Below are 21704 nucleotides of genomic sequence, written 5' to 3'. Positions count from 1 at the left end.
GAAAGCTCAGAGAACACAAATCTTTAAAAGGAATGAATATCTCTTTAGCACTCAAGCTCTGATACCATGAAAACAAGCAATAAACAAGTTTGAAGAAACAATGAATGCAGAGATATTCTTGGTGTATATTTAAAATGAGAGCAAATGATTATCCAGATCTAGTTTTTGGAGTAACAGCTCTACTGATCCAATGACTAATTGCAGGCTATATAGTTGCACTACAGACAAAATAAGGAATAACAACCTCTACAGACAAATGGTCCACATAGCTGACTAGGATAATCACAATAATAAGTAAAATACTAAGTAAATACTAGTGTATTTCCTTGACACTTATGTGCTTAACAAGAGCTTGGTTTGGACAAAGAACTGAGAAGACTGGTTGAAGAAACCACTGCAAATGATGTATCGTATGTGATAACAAGATCTAATCCTATTTAAATAAAACTAAGTAGGATCGGCTTCTTAACATCAACATCCTATCTTTTGCAATTCTGCCCAAGTGAAAGCAGGACTACGAGATCCTACAAGCTAAAATACGAAAGAGTGTCTCTCGTGTTCAAAAACAATAAAACCATATATGATAGAAGTGATATGTGTTAACGACTGTTATATAGATATTTAAATCTAATTATCTTCAAGAAAATCTATCAAACTACAAAAAGGACTAAGAATTATAAATGAGAATCGAAGTATAAATAAGCTATGTGCAGCTGGATATATTTTAATGGAGAACAATTTTTTTTAAGAATTAAAATCAAGATTTAGTTATTTACTCCTTGCTTACTTCATATTTGTTTACTATTGCTTGACCTAGATTTAATGGAGATTGTATTTATTGTTATTTTATGTCACTGTCACACTTAGAAGTATAAATTGGTATAATATTGCACACTAGAGAAAAATCAACACATATAATGTAAATTGCAAGTTATATATAGTATAATTGTTAGGCACAATGAGGTGCGAAGGCCTTATGGATCCTAGTAAGTTAGGTCACATGACTCATCAAAGTGAGGCTCACTCTGCACCCCGAATTGAAGGTTGGAGTTTATGATATTGTATATGTTTTTTTAAGTTTGCTAACGTAATTGCTAAATTTTAATATGAATGCAGGACCCGCTGGTTAGTAATGGAGCTAATAATTTGGTTCTTCTTCTTGGTAGTGATTTACGAGAACATTCCTACTACTTGCAAGGTATTGGATCTTCAGAAGTTCTGTATTATTGTCCTAGTCATGTATTGGCAACATTTTGGCTAAAATATTTCAAAAGTTTATATCACTACAAGAAAAACGGTTTTTTCCTACCAAGCAAATCAAACGAGAAAAATTTAGTAGGAATTGCTCTACCATTTCCTACCAACCCGTAAACTAGTAGGAATTGCTCTAGGTGGGGCCCAGATTTTGTATACGCAAACACCAAAACCTACCAATATTGGTGGGGAAACTCAAAACCTACCAATTTTGGTAGGTTTTGACCAAAATTTGATACCGAAATGGTTCCACCAACCACGTCATCAGCCCTCACTTATTTTCTTGATTAAACTTTTTTTATGAAAAAAGAAATAATATCATCAATCTGAGACCATTTCCTACCAAGTTTGGTGGGAAAGTTTTTCCTACCAAGGTTGGTAGGTTTTGGTAGAATCTTAATGTGAAAATAACCCCACCAACCACATCAGCAGGCCACGTATTGTTAAGAATATATAACATTTTTCTGAAGTATAAATAAATATCAATAATTCAGGTCGTTTCCTACCAATATTGGTAGGAAATGGGAGAAAACTAAGAAAAATGTGTTTTTTTCCACTTTTCGCTCATTATTTGTCGCATTTCTGTTGATCATACTCGAAAAACATATATATATATATATATATATCTATTCATTTTAATAGTGAAACTCTAAAAGTTAGTTGATTACACTAACAGTCCCGTGTTTCCATTTGTTTTTTGGATAATTATAATTATTACGAAAAAAATATTAAATATGAAAATGATTCAATAAATTAAAACTTTTCAAGTGACTAAAAAAATCGTTTAGAAAATAGAACGCCGAGATTGTTCAAAAATTGAGTTAGGTTTTCAACTCAAAGTGTCGGGGATGTTTAGGATTACACACTTGGATTTTTTTATTTTTATTTTTTAATAATCCAACCTTAGGATGATTAGATACATGAATTTTATACATGTAGTCGAAATATTGAATTTTTAAAAATTAAGCTATTATATTTTAATAATAGATCCATAAAACAAACTTTTAATTCCTACCGGAATTGGTAGGTTTTGCCCAAAAAAGTTGTTTGTCCTTTTCCTAGTTGAGTATTTCCTACGTATGAAATAGACCTAAAATTGGTAGGAAAAGGCATCACCTGAAAATAGTAATTAAATTGTTATTTTAATAATTTCGTATAATATTCGATTTTTAATAAATATTATCCAATTTTTTAACTAATATATATTTGTTTGTTTCACTATATATTTTAGGGATATGATAAAATTTTTAGAAAAAAATAAATATATTTGGTTTACTAGTATTTAGTCCTATATTGATATTTAAAATTTTTTAAATATTTAATTTACTTTTTAATAATTGCACTCCCACTAAAAATTAAAAAAAAATCGTTAAACCCCATTACCTACCTATATTGGTTGTAGTTTCACGAAAATTTTAAACATGAAAGTAAATTCAAAATTTTTAAAATTGGAGCGAAATCCAAAAATTCAAAAACAAAGTCCAACTCAAAACCTACCAATATTGGTAGGAAATGAACTTTAGTTTCACGAAAATTCAAATATGGAGCAAAAACTAAAAGTTTTAAATATGGAGCCAAAATCAAAAATTCAAAATTTTCGTCAAATTCAAAACCTACCAGTATTGGTAGGAAATGAACCTTAATTTCACAAAAAATTAAAATGTGGAGCCAAAATCAAAAATGAAAATTTCAAATACGGAGCCAAAATTAAACTCAAAAATTTGAAAATTCCGCCTAAACCCATAACCTACCAATATTGGTAGGAAATAGGTGACTTGAACCTATAAAACACTATCTTCCTCTTTTCACTTTCAATTTCATCTACTCCACAAAAATTTCATTTCATAATTTCTCCATCCTCTTCTTATCTTTTGGTAAATATCTTCATCCTCTTCATTTAAACCATCTCATATATATGTATGCATTTCAATATTGTTAACATATTTTTTATCTTGATTCGTTTATATAATTGCTTCTTTGTTTTTACTACATGTATTAATTGTTCATGTAGTTAATGACTACTAACATTTATAATCTCTTCTTATGTAGATTTTATTCACTCAAGACCAAGGAAATGAAACAAACAAAGAAGAAAATGGAAAACTCACAAAGAATGTAGACAAATTATTCAACAACGATAATGAAGAAATTACAAAAAATGAAGGCAAATGATTCAACAATGATGAGAACTTGAAGATGATTAGTCTTAACTTTTGAAACATCTATTAATTGTTGTAATGAATTATTATTTCTAATATGCAATTACCACGGATATGTAATTTTTTTTAATGTTATAATGGTGATATGTCCGGATTGTGATTTATGATGAATTTTTCAAATTTTGGTTATTGTTGTATGCTTATGATTTAGATATTAATTTATGTACAACTTGTTCTACATTGTTATCAATGAAATAAATTTTTTTATAAAAAAACTGTCCAATATTTCCCACCACATTCAAGCCATTTCCTATCACATTCAAGGTATTTCCTACCACATTCAAGCTAAACAGTGGTAGGAAATGGTTGGTAGGAAATACTGATATTCATGTCTTCTGACATAAAACCTACCATTCATCAATCAAAACCTACCGGTTATGGTAGGAAATACTCACTCAAAACCTACCAATTTTGGTAGGAAAAATGTCTTTATTAGTGTTGCACTATAGGGCAATAAGTGTTGCCTTATAGGTCAAATGCAACGTTCGCACGTACAACACCCATTAAGTGTGACATATGTGAAAAACTTGCTTAATGCAATGCTTTTTTGACCTATTATTATGGGAAAAAAACATTTCATATGAGCATTTATGGTGTAGTGAAAAAAGCCTAATATGGCATGACATGTGGAGCACGAGTCATGACCAAAGTCCCCACATGACAATGACAACTGTTGATGACCAATGATTAACAAAATCAAGGCACATGCCAGCGCACTCTTGCACAATCCTTGCATGGTCATATGTAAAGCATCCACGAGCGCCAGATGTTTTCCGCTTCTAACAAAAAGGGCTCCTGATCGAAGGTACCAGTCCCTAAACACTACCATTGGGCTATAAATAGTTCAAGGAAAAGAGTTATATGGCCCTTGATCTTGCACTCTTCAAGCTGCATTTCTAGACTTTTCAATTTAATGATAGAATAGTTTGTTGACTAATAATTTTGGATCTTCAAGTTGTCTGTATTCTGAATTTTTAAGCTGTTGTCAAGATCTATTTTACTATATAGAGAAGTCACATATCGATATGTAGAATGACTTATTGATATCTCTACTTCTCTATAAGTATTATAACTTGTCGAGATCTCCAGTTCTCTACAAGTGGATTGACTTGTCTCTAGTTCTCTATATGCAGTTTGGTTTGTCGATATCTCCAGTTCTCTACATAGACTTTTGACTTGTCGATATCTCCACTTCTCTACATATAATTTTGACTTGTCGATATCTTCAGTTCTCTACAAGCAGATTGACTTGTCGATATCTCTTTGGACTTATCTACAAGTTATTTTTGACTTCTCGACGGACATCTCGATACATCTCGATCTGTGACTTGTCGATATGAGACTTAGAATATTTTTTCAGAAACAACATTATTCAATTCCAAGTTTCTACATTTCTCTCTAAGGCATGATCATAATTGATCCTCTTTCAGAGTTTATTCTTTAACTTGATGGCTGTCTATAGAAAAATCTTTCAGTCTAATCTCCTTAACACTTTTACAGACTCAAGAGGTATAATTACAAAATACAAAAAATTATCATACAACTAAATCTTAGGAATGCCATAGTGACTTAGTCTTTTTATGTACATGCATGTTTTGCACAACAATGCGGCGTCTCTCGTATCACCTTATTCTATTTTTCTAATTTTATCAATTTTTTGGATTAATAAATATTAAAATTTTTAATTAACTTATTAAATTATGGATTTATTATCAATGATTTAACATATAAAAGTGAAATATAAAAATTTTTATAGTCGAAGTGTGTGAATGATTTATATAATAATATAAGAATTCTACTAATATAATAAAACTTATTTTAAAACTAATTTATTATAATTATTAATAGAAATATGTCGAGGGGTCGCCACGAGGTAACACTGAGAAATATAACATGACAAATAGTTAAAGTTTAAAAACCAACTAAAATTAAAAAATATATAATTGTTTAATTTAAAGTCATTTTATAAAATATAAAGCTAAATATTACATAATATGATAAATGTGTAACTTATGGGATGCATAAAAATTCAATTGGGGCGGACATTATTCCAGCATTAAGAAATCCGCTTTTTAAAAACAGATCGGGTCAGGCAGATCTTCTTGTAAAATATTACACCCGTTTTAGGCTCACAGGCTGGGCCGGATCAGGTCGGGCCGGGCTATTTTTATTTATATATTTATTATTAATTAATATAATTTTTTCTGCCTCAACCAATGAGTACTTTAGAATACGAAGTGAAATAATATCTTAAATTACGAGAGAAAGAGAAAGAGAGAGGTTTAGATACCAAAACAAAAAAATATTTTTTTATATTACATTCAAATATTCTCAATTATTAACTATGGATCAGATTTGAAAACTTATGAAGCGGATATGAATTACCAAAAAATAAATTCGATCCGGTAAGCATATGATATTAATTTCATATGATCTAATCCATTAATAATTCGATTTAAATTCATATAAAATATATTTATATAATATAAAATATATTTAATAAATATAATATATATTAAAAATAAATAAAATTATAGTTGGTAACAATAATCACTCAACAAGCGGTATTACTGCATTTGTGCATTTGGAAAGTTGGATATAGGGCTGAGCATTCGGTCGGTTCGGTCCAAAACCGGACCGAACCGAATACACCGAAAAACCGAATAGTCATTTTTTCTTGGACCAAACCGGACCGAAGTTATATTATGGACCGGACCGAACCGAACCGAAATAATTCGGTTCGGTCCGGTTTTGGACCGAATAGACCGATTTTTTTTTCAAAAATAAAATTGCATTATAAATTAAATCACAAATTATAAAATTTAAAATGTAATTAAAGTAATGTGATATGTAGAGTTCTAATACTCCATAAATATAATTACAAATTAAAAATTTTGATTATAATTTTTAAGATATATGTAAAATATATATAATACAAAATTATAGTATTTATGATTTGGTCTATTCGGTCTATTCGGTCCGGACCGAAATATTTGTGAAAAGAACCGAACCGAACCGAATTTTAATTCGGTCTATTCGCTCCGGACCGAATAGACCGAATTTCTGAAAAATTTAGGACCGAACCGAACCGAATTAGCACGGTTCGGTTCGGTTTTTCGGTTTCGGTTCGGTTTTGCTCAGCCCTAGTTGGATACATCGACACAACTTCTTAAATATATTCATAGTTAGTTTCAGCTGGCCGGTGCATAAACACATCTGTTAAGAGAAAACACATATTCGTGATTCAATTCTATCAATAAAAAGTACACAAACAACAATATATTTCACGGGAAAAACCCGCGTCCAACTTGTATTATTAATTACAACAATACAGAAAATTGCAAGTAAGGATCCCAAAAAGCACATGAAAAATTTGCCATGCCATTTTAGCACCTGCATCACACCCTTTAGGCAAAAAAGAGCGCGTAACACATCCTTAAAAAGACATTCGACTTTAGGGTATTTGTACTCTCAGTAATTTAAATCCCATGTTACTTCATTTTAGAATTTAAAAAATTAAGCACAGTGTACGCAATAAAGGAACTTGCAAATATCTAACAGTGTACTCATTAACATAAAAAATTAAAAATTAAAATAACATAAAGACATAAAAAATCAATATAAATTACCAACGAATACTTAAATATAAAAATAACAACTATACAAATATAGGGTTTGTAAAACTATTAAGATAAAGTAAAAATCCCCAAATTTTAGGGTTTGCAAATATTGATTTAATAGCTACAAATAAAATCTAACTACTAATTGTTTTAATAAGAATCGAACTACTAATTGTCTTTTGTTTTTGCCAGAGTGTCAGTAGCTATTAAGAGAGATATTAGTGTTGGGTATAATTATAACTACACAGCATCAATGGGCAGTTATATATATATAATAACAAGAACAAGACAAATAACCAACTAACGAAACAAAACACGAAGGCAATAACAAACTATAAAGACTGTAATTGGCAAATAAAGTAAAAAAAACTTATCTCTTATCGCTTTCCAAATTCTGATAAAAAGGAGAACACTACAGCTGAGTCGCCAAACCCTTCAAGAGGACTTGACTATTCTTAAAGAGATTATTGCCCCCCACTTAAGCTGTGATGGAATGCAGCAATATCGCTTTCAGAATAAAATAACAACAGATCAATCTGGCCACAGAACCAACAATGATCAACGGCGACTCACACCTCAGTTTGCCCAAAAAACCTATGCAACTCATATATGTTTACGAGGTAGGCACCGAGACTTATATCATTTTAATCTCAAGCATACCTTTCAATATATAGGCATCTCAAGTTGCTCTTCTTCTATTTTACTCGATGTGGTACACCAAGTAACAAAACAGAAAAAGTAAACAAAATGGGTTTTTCTTATTATTTATATTATATCCTGATTAATTAATATTAATATTACAAAATATATTCAGAATATGATTAAAATAATCCTTACTCAATATATTTTATATTAATAATTAAATAATCAATATAAATAATTAAACTTGTAATAGAAAAGAAAAATATAAGAGTTCCCACTAGCACTAGGCCACACAAGTATTCCACTTATGCTAGTAGTTGTAAACAACACTAACACAAGATGCTATATAAACTCAATATCTTTCTTTTACAATATCAATTTGGGACAAAATCCCCATAACCCATTTCAAACAAGCAACTTTGTCTCAATATATTCATGGATTCCACTAAGAAAATATCTTAGATCCAAATATGAAAGTTTAAGTCCTCATGTCAAGGAACAACCTCCAAGTGTTAGTTTCCGGAAATCATATCAAGAACATATATAAAATATGCCTCAAACTTTCCATTTTCTAACAATCCCCCACAAATCCATAATTAAATTGCATACCGGATTTTATCATGACTTGCTTTTCAGAGTCGGTACCCTCCCGGATTTGAACCCTCCTAAGTTCTCTACTTCGATGGCTACCAGATACAAATGGAATGTTTCACCTTGAATCTTTATCCGTTGGGTGTAACCACACTCCATAGACGATGACAAGTCAAAGGCTATGGTGTCAATCTACGGCTTTGAGACGTTAATGGTCATGTCTCGATCCTGTTCGTCGAATGTTTCGAGGAATAACCCTTTCCTCTAATTGCGACCACACAATTACATTCGCATAGCTGGGCATCTCTAGAGATGTACTGCTATCATCTCGTCAAACAACTTGACCCCATTCAGAGTTTAAATAACTCTTACTAACCAGCAGTTCAAGTACCTATTAAGATTTATAGGGGATAGACTCAGATACATAAGTATCTAAATGTATATGGTAGAGGTACTACTAATTCATCCTTACAACTTGTTATTACCACATTGAATACACTTCGAGGGATCTCCTCTCAGGTGTATTGGGTTCCCGCTGTTGATGAATTATGATGGGTTACCAGTCCTATCCCCAACCTCGACTTAAGGACTATAGCATGCTCAAGCCCTTTAGTCAGCGGATCAGCTATATTATCCTGAGTTCCTATGAACTCTATAGCAATAATCCTATCAGACACAAGACCCCTTATAGACTTTAGTCTAACTTGGATGTGTCTCTTTGTTTTAGCATTATACTTTACACTTCTGACTTTGTCGATAGTTGTACGGCTATCACAATGAACAGAAATGGCAGGAAGCGGCTTGCTTACTACAGGTAACATACTCATGAGTCCATGTAACCATTCAGACTCCGTCCCCGTGGCATCAAGTGCACACAACTCAGCCTCAAAAGTAGACCGAGTAATCAAAGTCTGTCTAGAAGACTTTCAGGACACTGCTCCACCCGCAAGGGTAAACACATATCCAGTCACTCCATTGGAACCAGATTTATTAGCTATCCAACTTGCATCACTGTACCCTTCGAGTACCCCAGAAATCTCCGGTAATGCAAGCCAAGGGAAATAGTTCCCTTCAGATATCTAATAACTCTATCCAGTGCCTCCCAATGAGTCTTGTTTGGACAACTTGTATATCTAGCCAACTTAGACACATAATAAGAAATATCTGGCTTAGTCACATTAGCAAGATATTGCAAACTCCCAATAATCTAAGAATACCTTAACTGAGACACAAGAACTCCTGAACTATTCTTGACTAAGGCATCTTTTGAATCATATGGTGTACTAGCGATTCTACAATTTGAATAACCATACTTCTCAAGTATAGATTTCTCTATATAATGAGACTGTGACAAAGTTATTCCATCAGTTGACTGAGTCAACTTGATCCTAAGAATCACACTAGCTTCACCCATATCCTTCATCTCAAAGTGCATCTTCAAGAAACTCTTTGTCTCGTTAATAATCTCAATATTGGTTCCAAACAACAAGATATCATCTACATACAAGCACACGGTCACACAATCATTACATCTAACCTTATAGTAGACACACTTGTCACTTTCATTAACTAAAAAATTCGAAGTTTAAAAACAGTTTCATCAAACTTTTTATGCCAGTCTGTAGGTGCTTGTTTAAGGCCATATATGGACTTGACTAGTCTACATACTTTCCTCTCATTACCAGAAGCAACAAATCCCTCAGGCTGATCCATGTAAATCTCTTCTTCAAGGTCACCATGAAGAAAAACTGTCTTTACATCCATTTGATGGATGATAAGACCATGTATAGAAGCCAATGCAATAAGCATTCTGATTGTTGTCATTCGGGCAACTAGAGAATATGTATCAAAATAATCAATGCCTTCCCTTTGCCTAAAGCCCTTAGCAACTAGCCTAGCCTTGTACTTATCTATTAAGCCATCAGGGTTTAGCTTCCTCTTGAAGATCCATTTACATCCAATAGTAGAACACCCTAGAGGGAGATCAACTAACTCCCATGTTCCGTTTGGAACAATTGAGTCAATTTCACTCTTTATAGTGCCTTTCCAATGCTTTGACTCTGAAGAATCCTTGGCTTGACGGAAAGTTAAAGGCTCATCCTCGACATTGTAAGTGATAAAGTCACTTCCAAAGTCCTTGACTACCTTTGCACGCTTACTCCTTCTAGGTTCCCCTACTTCGTTAGGACTAGAGCTATTACCAGGATCCACCCCACATTTGTCATCTTTTCCACATGATCAGGAATATAAGTCGACGTGTGAGTGGGATCATCCTCAGAACTACCCAAAGGTATACTAGTCTTCATAAGGAATACTTCCTCAAAGAAAGTTGCATCACGAAACTCAACTATCGTATTCGCCACAATACCATCTATGTTAGATTTTAATACTAAAAATCTCATAGCAGTTGTGGTTTTAAGATAGCCCAGAAAGATACAATCAACAGTTTTCGGACCCAGTTTCTTTCTCTTGTGTTCAGGGACAAGCACCTTAGTAAGGCAACCCCACACACGAAGATAACTCAAACTTGTCCTACGCTTTCTTCATAATTCATATGGTGTCTTGTCCATATGTTTCAGAGGGACTCTATTCAGAATATGGCAAGCCGTATTCAGAGCCTCTCCCCACATGTACTTAGGCAACCCAGAAATAATTAGTATACTGTTATTCATGTCTTTAAAAGTTCCGTTCTTTCGTTCTGCCACCCCATTAGACTCAGGTGTGTATGGTGGAGTAACCTCATGAACTATACCATTGCTTGCGCAAAATTCATTAAACAAGGTACTCGTATACTCACCACCTCTATCAAACCTCAAACGTTTAAGTACTTTGCCAATTTGTGTTTCAGCTTCATTTTTATACATAATGAATTTATCTAGTGCTTCATCCTTATGTTTAAGCAAATAAACATAACACTGTCTACTACAATCATCTATAAAGTTAATGAAATATCTACAGTGATCCTTAGTCAACACACCACCAAATTCACATATGTCTGAGTGTACTAAATCTAACAAGTCTGAATCCCTAACAACATTATGAAAAGGTTTCCTTGTTTGTTTAGCAGTTACACACACTTGACACTTAGATTTCTTATCAATGGCGTACTTTAGAATCAACTCTAAATTCAACATATTCGTTAGAGCACCAAGATATTAAATGACCAAGTCGTAAGTGCCACAAATCAGATGATTCTACACAATTAACAGAAGGTGTAACACTATCATTAATAAAACCACCCAAAACGGGTTCAACATTTATTAAAAACAAACTATCAGACAAGTAACCCTTGCCAAAGAATGTACCAGTATGAGTAATAACTACTTTATTACACTTCAAAGAAAGTTCAAAGCCGTTTTTAACTAAACAACTTCCACTTATAATATTTCTAAGAATAGAGGGAACATGATACACTCTAGTGAGAGATAGAATCCGCCCAGAAGCAAACTTCAGGTCCACGTTTCCTATTCTAAACACTTGTGCAGCACTAGCATTCCCGATCGTCACTGTCACTCCATGACTCTGTTGATAAGATACAAACAAGCTAATATCAGCATAAATATGTACATTAGCTCTAGTATCAATCAACCACTCATGTGAGAGATAAGTGAAAAGTAGTACAGGGTTGTAAGTAACATACCCGTCATCGGTTCCAGAGGCAACAACCTCACCAATGACCATGTTAGCTACTGGCCCACTCATGGTTCCAAGTTCAAGCACAGTATTTGCTTGAGCTACCACTCCAGCTTTCTTACTTGGATAGTCCTTGCTCCAATGACCAACCCGTCCACAAGACCAACATGGTTTGTTCGCCTTTGGTTTTTTTTAGCCTTGTTCTTGTCAGGTTTAGTGTTAGCCTTCTTAGTGACTACCTTTCTTTTCTGTCCTACAGTCACTACATTCACCTTCGAGCTCCCATGTTCCACAGGCAACACATGTCCCTATTTGGACTTGTGGTGCTCCCGTACTGAGATGTCCAACATCAAGTTAGTCTATGTGATCTCTCCTTTCTGTCTTTTCAGGGAGAGAGCAAACTCTTCCCAAGAATTAGGGAGCTTTTCAATCACAGACATCACTCGAAACTTCTCAAGCAAGACCATATCGGACTCACCCAAATCATGAACTAACATCTCAAACTCATGAACCTGTTCAGTCATGGATTTTCCATCCACCAGCTTAAATTCAAGAAACTTAGCCACATAATACTTCTCAAATCCCATAAGACTTTAGCAATATGGGCATCTGATGAATAAACATCGAACAAGGTGTTCTCCAAGGATGCCAAAATTGGTTGCCCTAGCCACCCCATCCTTCTCAGCCCATAAAGCATAAACCTTAAGAGATTCAGCTTTCTCTTGATCCAACCTAGGAGGATCATACTGTAACAATAGACCCTTAACCGTTAACTAGAGCTTCGTCTTTTTCAAAGAGAAAAAGAAGCTCCACCACTAAATTTATTAGGCATACCCGATAAATCAATTGGATGGGGAAAACGATACGTGGTCAAGTCAATGGTAGTAATACCACCAGAACCAGAACCAGTCTCAACAATTTTAGGAACATCAGCAGTTTCGTTAACCATCTTGCTAATTAATTATATATAACTATAATCTCTTCAAGATTGTTGGGTATAATTCTAACTACACAGCAACAATGAGCAATTATATATATAATAACAAGAACAAGACAAATAACCAACTAACGAAACAAAACACGAAGGCAATAACAAACTATAAAGATTGTAATTGACAAAGAAAGTAAAGAAAACTTATCTCTTATCGCTTTCCAAATTCTGATAAAAAGGAGAACACTACAGCTGAGTCGCCAAACCCTTCAAGAGGACTTGACTGTTCTTGAAGAGATTATTGCCCCCCACTTAAGCTGTGATAGAATGCAGTAATATCGCTTTCAGGATAAAACAACAACAAATCAATCTGACCACAGAACCAACAATGATCAACGGCGACTCGCACCTCAGTTTGCCCAAAAAATCTATGCAACTTATATATGTTTGCGAGGTAGGCACCGAGACTTGTATCATTTTAATCTCAAGTATACCTTTCAATATATAGGCATCTCAAGTTGCTCTTCTTCTATTTTACTCGATGTGGTACACCAAGTAACAAAACAGAAAAAGTAAACAAAATAGGTTTTCCTTATTATTTATATTATATCCTGATTAATTAATATTAATATTACAAAATATATTCAGAGTATGATTAAAATAATCCTTACTAAATATATTTTATATTAATAATTAAATAATCAATATAAATAATTAAACTTGTAATAGAAAAGAAAAATATAAGAGTTACCACTAGCACCCCTAGGCCACACAAGTATTTCACTTATATTAGTAGTTGTAAACAACAGTAACACAAGATGCTATATAAACTCAATATCTTTTTTTTACAATACCAATTTGGGACAAAATCTCCATAATCCATTTCAAACAAGCAACTTTGTCTCAATATATTCATGGATTCCATTAAGAAAATATCTTAAATCCAAATATAAAAGTTTAAGTGCTCATGTCAAGGAACAAACTCCAAGTGTTAGTTTCCGGAAATCATATCAAGAACATATATAAAATATGTCTCAAACTTTCCATTTTCTAACAATTAGAAGGGGGTTTAGTTACTTGTTTGAATACTCATTTCAAATTGTTAGTACCTGCAAAAATAAAACAGATATTGTCAGATAAAGATAGAGAAAGGGGATAGAGAGGGAGGTTTTTTTACCTGTCGTAGAAGTCGCCTCAATTTGTTACTAATTAAGTTTTTTTTAAAGAAAGAGATGTAGAAGATGATGAGAGCAGTAAAGGGAGAGAGAAACTGCAACATTATATTACGATGTTGCCTTATATCGAATTTAATAGAATTTCGGACCATGTAACGCAACTTGATTTAATTTAAATCTTATTCAATAATTTAAATATAATCTATATATTATAAGCAAATATATGTTATACAAAATATAATATATTTATATTAATAGTTACATTACTTCTATGTGCATATTGTTTACGACATAATATACTTTACTAAAATTTCAAAGTTAATCAAATTTAAATAGTAGTACTATAATAATAAGTTATACATATTTTATTCTATTTAAATATTTGAATTTAGCAATAATATATATTATTGATATTTTTATGTATAATCATTTAACCCATTCAAATCGAAACAACCTGACCCAAACCGATGTAAAACGGGTAAGGTTGAGTTATGATTTTATATTTTACGATTTGAATTAAAAAATTTAAAACTAATTTAATTGAGTTGGATCGTAAAAATACCTCTGACTCCGGCCAACCAGACCAATAAACACCCCTACCGTCAAGTACCAAGATGTTAAAATCTATACATTGTGGTATTCAGTTGTTAAAAACAATTAGTAGTAGAAAATAATCGATATTCGATTTTTATAACAATAATTTTATTAAATAATTTTAAGTAATTGAAAACTAAAGAAAATACAAATAATTTGAAGTAACTTATCCCACAGAGTAAATGAACAATAGGTCCAATAACGTAAAAATTTAAAAAATAATAGAACAAATGTTCCCTCTGTTTCTATTTCTATTTAAAACATACTCAGCCCTCCAAGTCCAACTCTCTCTCTCTCTCTCTCTCTCTCTCTCTCGGAGCGAGCAATTCATGGCGGACCGCGGCGTCTCGAAGCTTTTTACCGACACGATTCACGGAAACATATACCTCGATCCTGTATGTCTCCTCATCTGTCTATTATATCGTTTTCATCTCTCCATTGTATCGTTCGCATCTCTTATTGTAGAACGTTTACAGCTCTCTTTGAAGTTTGTTGACATTGAACAGTTCCAGAGGCAAGTTCGTTATTTGTAAAACTAAATTCTGTTGCGGTACTTTCATTTTCTCTAATATTTACTTCTGTTTGATGTGATTTTTTTTGTTATTGCAGACTTCGTGACCTGAAACAACTAGGTAATGTAAATTTACGTTTGTTGATATATGTTACAACACGTAATTTTGTATGTATGTGAATTTGTATTTTTACGCGTTTCATTTCGTGTTTTGTATGTGTAATTGTGTTTACTTTTGTAATTGACTGCCTTATTTGCTTATTTGCTTAGTTGATGCTCGAATTGTACTTTTCACATTTAGATACAGCCTCGGCGTAGTATTCACTCCACTTGTTTCCATGAACCAAAGGTCGAATTTGTACTTCTACAGGTTTAATTTCGTGTTTTGTATGTCTAATTGTGTTTAGTTTTGTAATAGACTGCCTCATTTGCTTAATTGATGCTCGAATTATACTTTTGCGCATTTGGATACAGCCTTATATGCTTAGTCTGCACTCCACTTGTTTCCACGAACAGAAGGTCTTATTTGTAGGTCTTATATGCACTGTTGAAGTTTTTGAAGTCAGTCAGTGAATCATGTTGCTTCTGTTACAGGTCTCACGTACCTGGTTTATCCAGGAGCAGTGCATTCTAGGTTTGAGCATTCATTAGGAGTGTATTCGCTGGCTGCTAAAACTATTCACAACATCAAGAATGACCAGGTACGAGAGCTATTTGTCTGATGTGATCACTTTCGTTGTTAATGGCATAGTTTATTTTGTGGTATAACCATCATGTACACACTACTTTTGCAGGGCTTCGAACTTGGCATTGATAAGTTTGATATAAAGACTGTAAAACTTGCTGGTAATTTATAATTGCTTATTGTGCCGTTACTTGGTGTGGACTGTGGAAAGATCCTTATAACATACTTTCGTCAATTCTTTACCTAGGGCTGCTACATGCTGTGGGCCATGGACCGTTTAGCATGTTTGAGAAAGAGTTTCTTCCCATGGTCCTACCTGAGCAGAAATGGTAATCATTTGTCTTCAGTGCACTTCACTTGATCACAAAATGAGAAGTAATTTGAATTTTGAAGATGAAAATATTAGGGCACAAATGAGATTTTCCTTAAATGACTGAACTTCCTTAAACACGTTTATTTGTTTCTTTTTTGTACCTCAACTTTAAATGGTGGTTAACACATGTCTAATCCTGTACGAGTAATTCAGTTGTTTTTTCTGTAATCATCTGTTGATAGATCAAGGGATCTAAATTCATTGTTCAGAAGAATTGGTTTACTCAACTCTATAACAGAGAGTTGATTGCTAAGATCAGACAATTGCAACTCGTATGCTCTGCTATTGGTAGACAAAGCTTTCATATTACTAAAAGTTGCACCAGCATCATCTAGTCAGTAAAATGTTGGATGTAGTTCTGGGTTGAACTTGTGCCTGTAAGAGAAAAGAGGTCTGTACCTCTTAAGTATGTGAAATAATATTACTTATTAAATATTAGGTACTCTAAGGAAATTTGTACAAGGAACTTTCAAAGGAACTGCTCTTCACCCTTGGTCAATTGACTCAACTCACTTGCTGGTATTGGACATTTTGGGTTGTATGCCTAGCTGCCGCTTCAATAGCAAATTAGTCTTAACTGTTTAGAGCTATACAAAACAGTGACCTCCTCATGTACGGGCACAGGTTTTTCTTTTCATATATAGGTTTTTTGGAATCATTGACAATTAATTGGATTAAAAAATTAAGTATTTAGATTAATTATATCTTTGTATGCATGAGGGGGATGGAGTGTTTGGTTTTTGTGATATCAATAGTTTGCCTGACCTTGTGCTTTAGTTGTCTTAATGTGGTTAAGATTCAGATCACATAAGAATTAACTTTGTTCATTCCAAATCTCTCGTGTTTTGTATCAGTTCTGTCATATTAATGTTGCCTTCATCTTGACAGTTTTATTTAGAACACTATCAATCCGAATGATATTTGTAGGTCTCATGAGCAAATGTCTTCAAAAATGATTGACTACATTGTTGATGAGCACAATATCGAAATTGAATCTGATGTTCAGAAGAAAGTGAAGGTTAACTTTCCTGTGTCTGATGAAGATTTTCTTACATTTTTTGGATTTTCTAATATACTCCAGATTCCAGATCCCCCTTCTCCTAACAATTAACATTTTTTATATCAGCTTTAAAACATGATTTTTTAGACCAACTATTGGAGGATATCTGCACTTATGTGAGGATATTGATCAGATTGAAACTTAATTCTACAATGCTTAATTTAAAGATCTCAACATTCTTAAGAAAACTATTGCAGCCATTGTTTTTCGCTGATCTGTACGTTTACTTTGTGTATTTGTGGTTCTTAAACATATTAAGATTGTAATTTTCTCAAAATGTGAAGCAGAAGTTGTCCATAGAAGCCAGAATGGGCTATCAAAACTGATAAAAGAATTCGAATAGGGCTGACTGCTGAGCATGATTTGAAAAATATTAGCCACTGTTTTTATTTGTTTCTTCTTTGAGCTGAGAAAACTTTTATTCTACTTTCAAGAGATGATTGGTGCGAGTGCCGAAGATACCTCATTAACTGTAAGTGTGAATAATACAGATGTCCTGAAAACCATCATTGTCAATATTCTTTTATTCATGATGTTCCTTGTGCAGAATTTGAAAGAGAAACGCTTTCTGTATGACATTGTTACTAATGGTCGGAATGGACTAGATGTTGACAAGTATGCTTATATTCAATAATCATATCCACGTACAACTAGATAATTTACTTAGTCACATATCTTGTACTGATAAATTTTAAATAACTCTAATATTTACAGATTCGATTACATTGTTCGAGACTCTCAGGCTTGTCGTCTGAAATGCAGTTTCGAGTTTGACAGGTTTGTGAAGTTCTACGAATTCCTTTATATAGACATTTACGGAAATGGAACCCTCCATTCAGTTATCTTGCAACTCCTAAGCACAATGTTTAGTTTAAATTTTGTTAATAGTACTCTCCAGATGATTGTCTTAAAAACTTTTAATGATATGTTTTACCTTAATTTCTGGTACTGCCCATATTTTAATCAATTTCTCTTATTTTGTATTTGATTATCTACTTATCTAGAACTGCTAACTCATTTAAATCTTTCAATTCATCAACTTGCAGACTTCTGGACACCATGCGAGTTATAGGTGATGAGATATGTTATCATGAAAAAGAAAGTTAGTACAGTTAAAACTTTGTTTCCTAATAATGTCCATAGTGTCTGCATTCTTAAGATTTTGTTTGGTTTATGTCCAGAACCTACAATGCCTAGACTATTCTCCTCCCATGCTGATTTGCATAGAACTGTCTATACACATGCAAAAGTGAAGGTGTTTACATTATTAATTTCTATTCTTTCAAGTTCGTAATTTGTTTTGTGGCGGAGAACTTGGCATCTTGGTGCCTCTTTACATCTGTTTGGTCCATATATAATCAGAATATGTTACAAATGATAGGTTTGGTTTTTCATTCCAGGCAATAGAACTCATGTTCTGTGATGCACTCGTGAAGGCAAATAATAAACTTCGAATTTCTTCTCGCATTGATGACCCAGCTGAATACTGGAAGGTTGTCGAGTTTATGAGTTCTCAATACCAATTTGGTTCTGATATTATACTGTCCTCACGCTGCATTTGATATAAATAAAATGCAGTTAGATGATTCAATTATGAAAAAAATTGAAACTTCTAAAAGTGAAAGACTTAAGGAGTCGAGAGATCTGATCTTGCGCATCCGTAGAAGAGATCTTTATCAGGTAATAAAGATATTAACTAGATAATGAGAAGATTAGTCTGGAATAAATCAAGTGAAACTTGATGAGCTTAGCTGCTTCTGACAGAATTGATGAATTCTGTTTTTGCGGCTGCAGTTCTGCAATGAATTTACCGTTCGAAAGGATGAGCTGGAATACTTCAAAGATGTCACCGCACAAGATATTATCTGTTCAGAATCGCAGGTTTGTATAATACCTTTTCCTTTCTTTCCTTCTTATTATGCATTGAGTTGCTTTTGGACAGGGAGGCGATCATTCATTTGATGAAGAAGATATTGTGGTGTGCAATATAAAGATGGACATGACACGTGGAAGGACAAATCCTCTGGAAAGGTGCATAATAAATGTCATGATGATTTATCTGCACATATAAAATTGCCACTAAACCTTGCAGATTTGATTAAGTGTTTTAATCTTCTTTGTATATTGCAGCATCAATATTTTCAAGGTACTTGTTTCTACTGAGCATGAGTTTCTTTGCTTTCCATTGTGTCATACCTGCATGTTATTGTCTGCCAATTACAACTTCATTCTTACCAGGACTACAAGGGTCATATAAAATCCCCTATTCCAGATGAAAGTTTGTTGCCCGAGTGTTGCAAAGGAAAGATAGTGAGAGTGTACTCCAAAAAGCCTAAACTGGTTAGATGTTTAGATCATCCTTTGTGTTTACACTATTATCTTATCTAACAAAATAATATATATTGTGTTATAGGTTGAATTAGTTGCTGAGGCTTTAGAAAACTTTCAATTAAAGACTTATGGAAAGAGCACCTGTTCTACCCAAAACAAGAGACCTAGGCCATGGGACTGGTATTATCATGACGGATGTGGTGAATGAGTATTGTAAAGTACATAACTAGTAAACTCTCCTAACGTGTTTATAATAATTGTATAGTTGGATATTGATTGTAACATTGAGCGTCAAAGGCTTAAATGTTGAAAAAGGCCCTGCCATTCATAGTGGTGGTGGCTGTTATATATATACCAAATACTTGAGAAAGAAATGGGTCAAGTCTTTGTGGGATTTACCGGAATTATGCAGTGATAATCTCTCATTCCTTTGTGCTTGTTTAGAAGGATTGGCTAAATTGAAAGGCTTGACACTCACATGCAATGGTGAGCCAAAGAATGATGTTGAATTTGAGAAGTATTTTGTAGAGTTACAATGTAGACTATTTCGTTTAGCTAAATATTTAACGGTTGATAAAATCAATTAATGAGAAGCATCCTTCCTTGTTTGTAATCAGAAACTTACACTGTCATTTGGTAAAATTTGTTACTCAACTAGTATTTCCTTCAAGTGAGATCAAATTTCTGTTCAGAATCAAATTTTAACCGAGGATTCTTCTTTGGATCTGTGGAACTTAAGCAAATAATGTTTTCTATGTATATTTCCGAAAAACTATCAGAATCATTTCTAAACTCATCTAGTTTGTTGTTCTGTGACTTTTGTCTACCCATACTATTACTATCAACTAAAAAACACTGGCAGATCAAAATATATTTGGTTCCGAAGTTTCAGACTGAAGTTCATTTCGATGCATTTATAGCACTATATCAACTCTCGCTAATAGTTTTGGAACTTGGTGATGAGCTTGTGATCTCGATCTGGCCAGCTTTCCTTGAATACTGGAACTTAATAAAATTTTCGATCCATTTAGATAGCAGAGGGTACTTCTCTTCTTAGGAGTTTATGGAATTGATAAGGTTACTCGAGACTATAACGGTTCAGTGATTGCATCAGGCACCAAGCTGGAGGAAATTGCAGAGGCAATTGGAGTCGAGGAAAATTTGAGCTGGATTGCAGAGGAGGCAAACGGTGGTCCTCGAATCTGATTACTCTGTAGCCGGAACTCTCGCTTCCCTTTCTGTGTACCGTGTCCACGAGATGCCTTCGTTATGATGGCAAAAGCAACATGTTTTCGAGAAAAAAATTAGTCAAGGTTTAATGGAAGAATTACGTTACCAGCATTTCAAGTTTCATTTCTTATTTTTTCTGATTTATCTTTTACTTGGTAACTAGTTATCTTGATAATAGTGTACGTAAATTCCTTTCCCTACAACAATGTTCTAAAAAGTAGGCTAGGCGGCCGGGGTAGGACTAAATGCCCTTATTTTGTGAAATTTTGACAAGCAACTGTTTTTCGAGAAAAATGAAAAAATGTCCTGGTAAAGTAGTTCGTGGACAGCCAGGCATTTCTTATTACCATTGTAGACATCCTGATGTCTGTAGGTATCTATGTTATGTATTTATATTGTTTAGGACTACATGTGAAAGAATTAGAAAATAGTGTCTTAGACCATGATGAAGCAATAGGACCAAAGACCTATAGTATGAGTGATGTTCCAGATTTCAGGTCAGCAGTAGCAAACAAAATTACCAAATAAATTTTCCTTTGCATCGCTGAATTTTGTCCAGAACGGATCTTAAGGGAGAAGGGGATGACTGATGAGCTTCATTCCTTGTTTCATCAATGTACTTAAGAATCACCAATGATTCGCAGACAGGTCTGCTATTGTGCACAAACCGGATTATACTGGAGGAGCAAAGGGCTAGCTTTTGTTGGCAAGAAGATCTTCAAATATGGTTTCGAATTCTATGCCTTTAAGCTTCAGTGCCCATACTACCTTCAAACTATATCGGCCTGACCATGTCCTCAAAAGCTTCACTTCCATCTTCCATAATGTTGTGATTTCTAAATTTAATCCCTGTGG

General features: G+C 33.5%; 1 protein-coding gene across 1 annotated transcript; it reads left to right on the top strand.

Moving 5' to 3' along the window:
• Positions 1-14937: 14937 nt before the first annotated feature.
• On the top strand, positions 14938-20192 carry LOC141716627 (uncharacterized). Its single transcript, XM_074518819.1, has 19 exons — positions 14938-15054; positions 15136-15173; positions 15269-15291; positions 15765-15871; positions 15965-16016; positions 16103-16184; positions 17156-17247; positions 17723-17760; positions 17836-17903; positions 18003-18065; positions 18335-18390; positions 18470-18543; positions 18689-18781; positions 18867-18968; positions 19083-19169; positions 19231-19319; positions 19419-19434; positions 19527-19628; positions 19702-20192. Exons 1-19 carry the CDS (start codon positions 14989-14991, stop codon positions 19825-19827), a joined length of 1374 nt encoding a protein of 457 aa, XP_074374920.1. The 5' UTR covers positions 14938-14988; the 3' UTR covers positions 19828-20192.
• The last annotated feature ends 1512 nt before the right edge of the window (positions 20193-21704 follow it).

This window comes from Apium graveolens, chromosome 4 (genome assembly GCF_009905375.1).
Source record: "Apium graveolens cultivar Ventura chromosome 4, ASM990537v1, whole genome shotgun sequence".
Taxonomy (NCBI): domain Eukaryota; kingdom Viridiplantae; phylum Streptophyta; class Magnoliopsida; order Apiales; family Apiaceae; genus Apium; species Apium graveolens.
This window is presented reverse-complemented; position numbering and strand designations above follow the sequence as displayed.

Excerpts from the sequence above, each read along its gene's own strand:
- LOC141716627 (XM_074518819.1), top strand. The coding sequence starts at position 14,989 with ATGGCGGACCGCGGCGTCTCGAAGCTTTTTACCGACACGATTCACGGA. Across the intron at positions 17,904-18,002 it reads AATGGACTAGATGTTGACAA|ATTCGATTACATTGTTCGAG; the intron begins GTATGCTTATAT and ends TAATATTTACAG. Across the intron at positions 18,544-18,688 it reads ATACACATGCAAAAGTGAAG|GCAATAGAACTCATGTTCTG; the intron begins GTGTTTACATTA and ends TTTTCATTCCAG.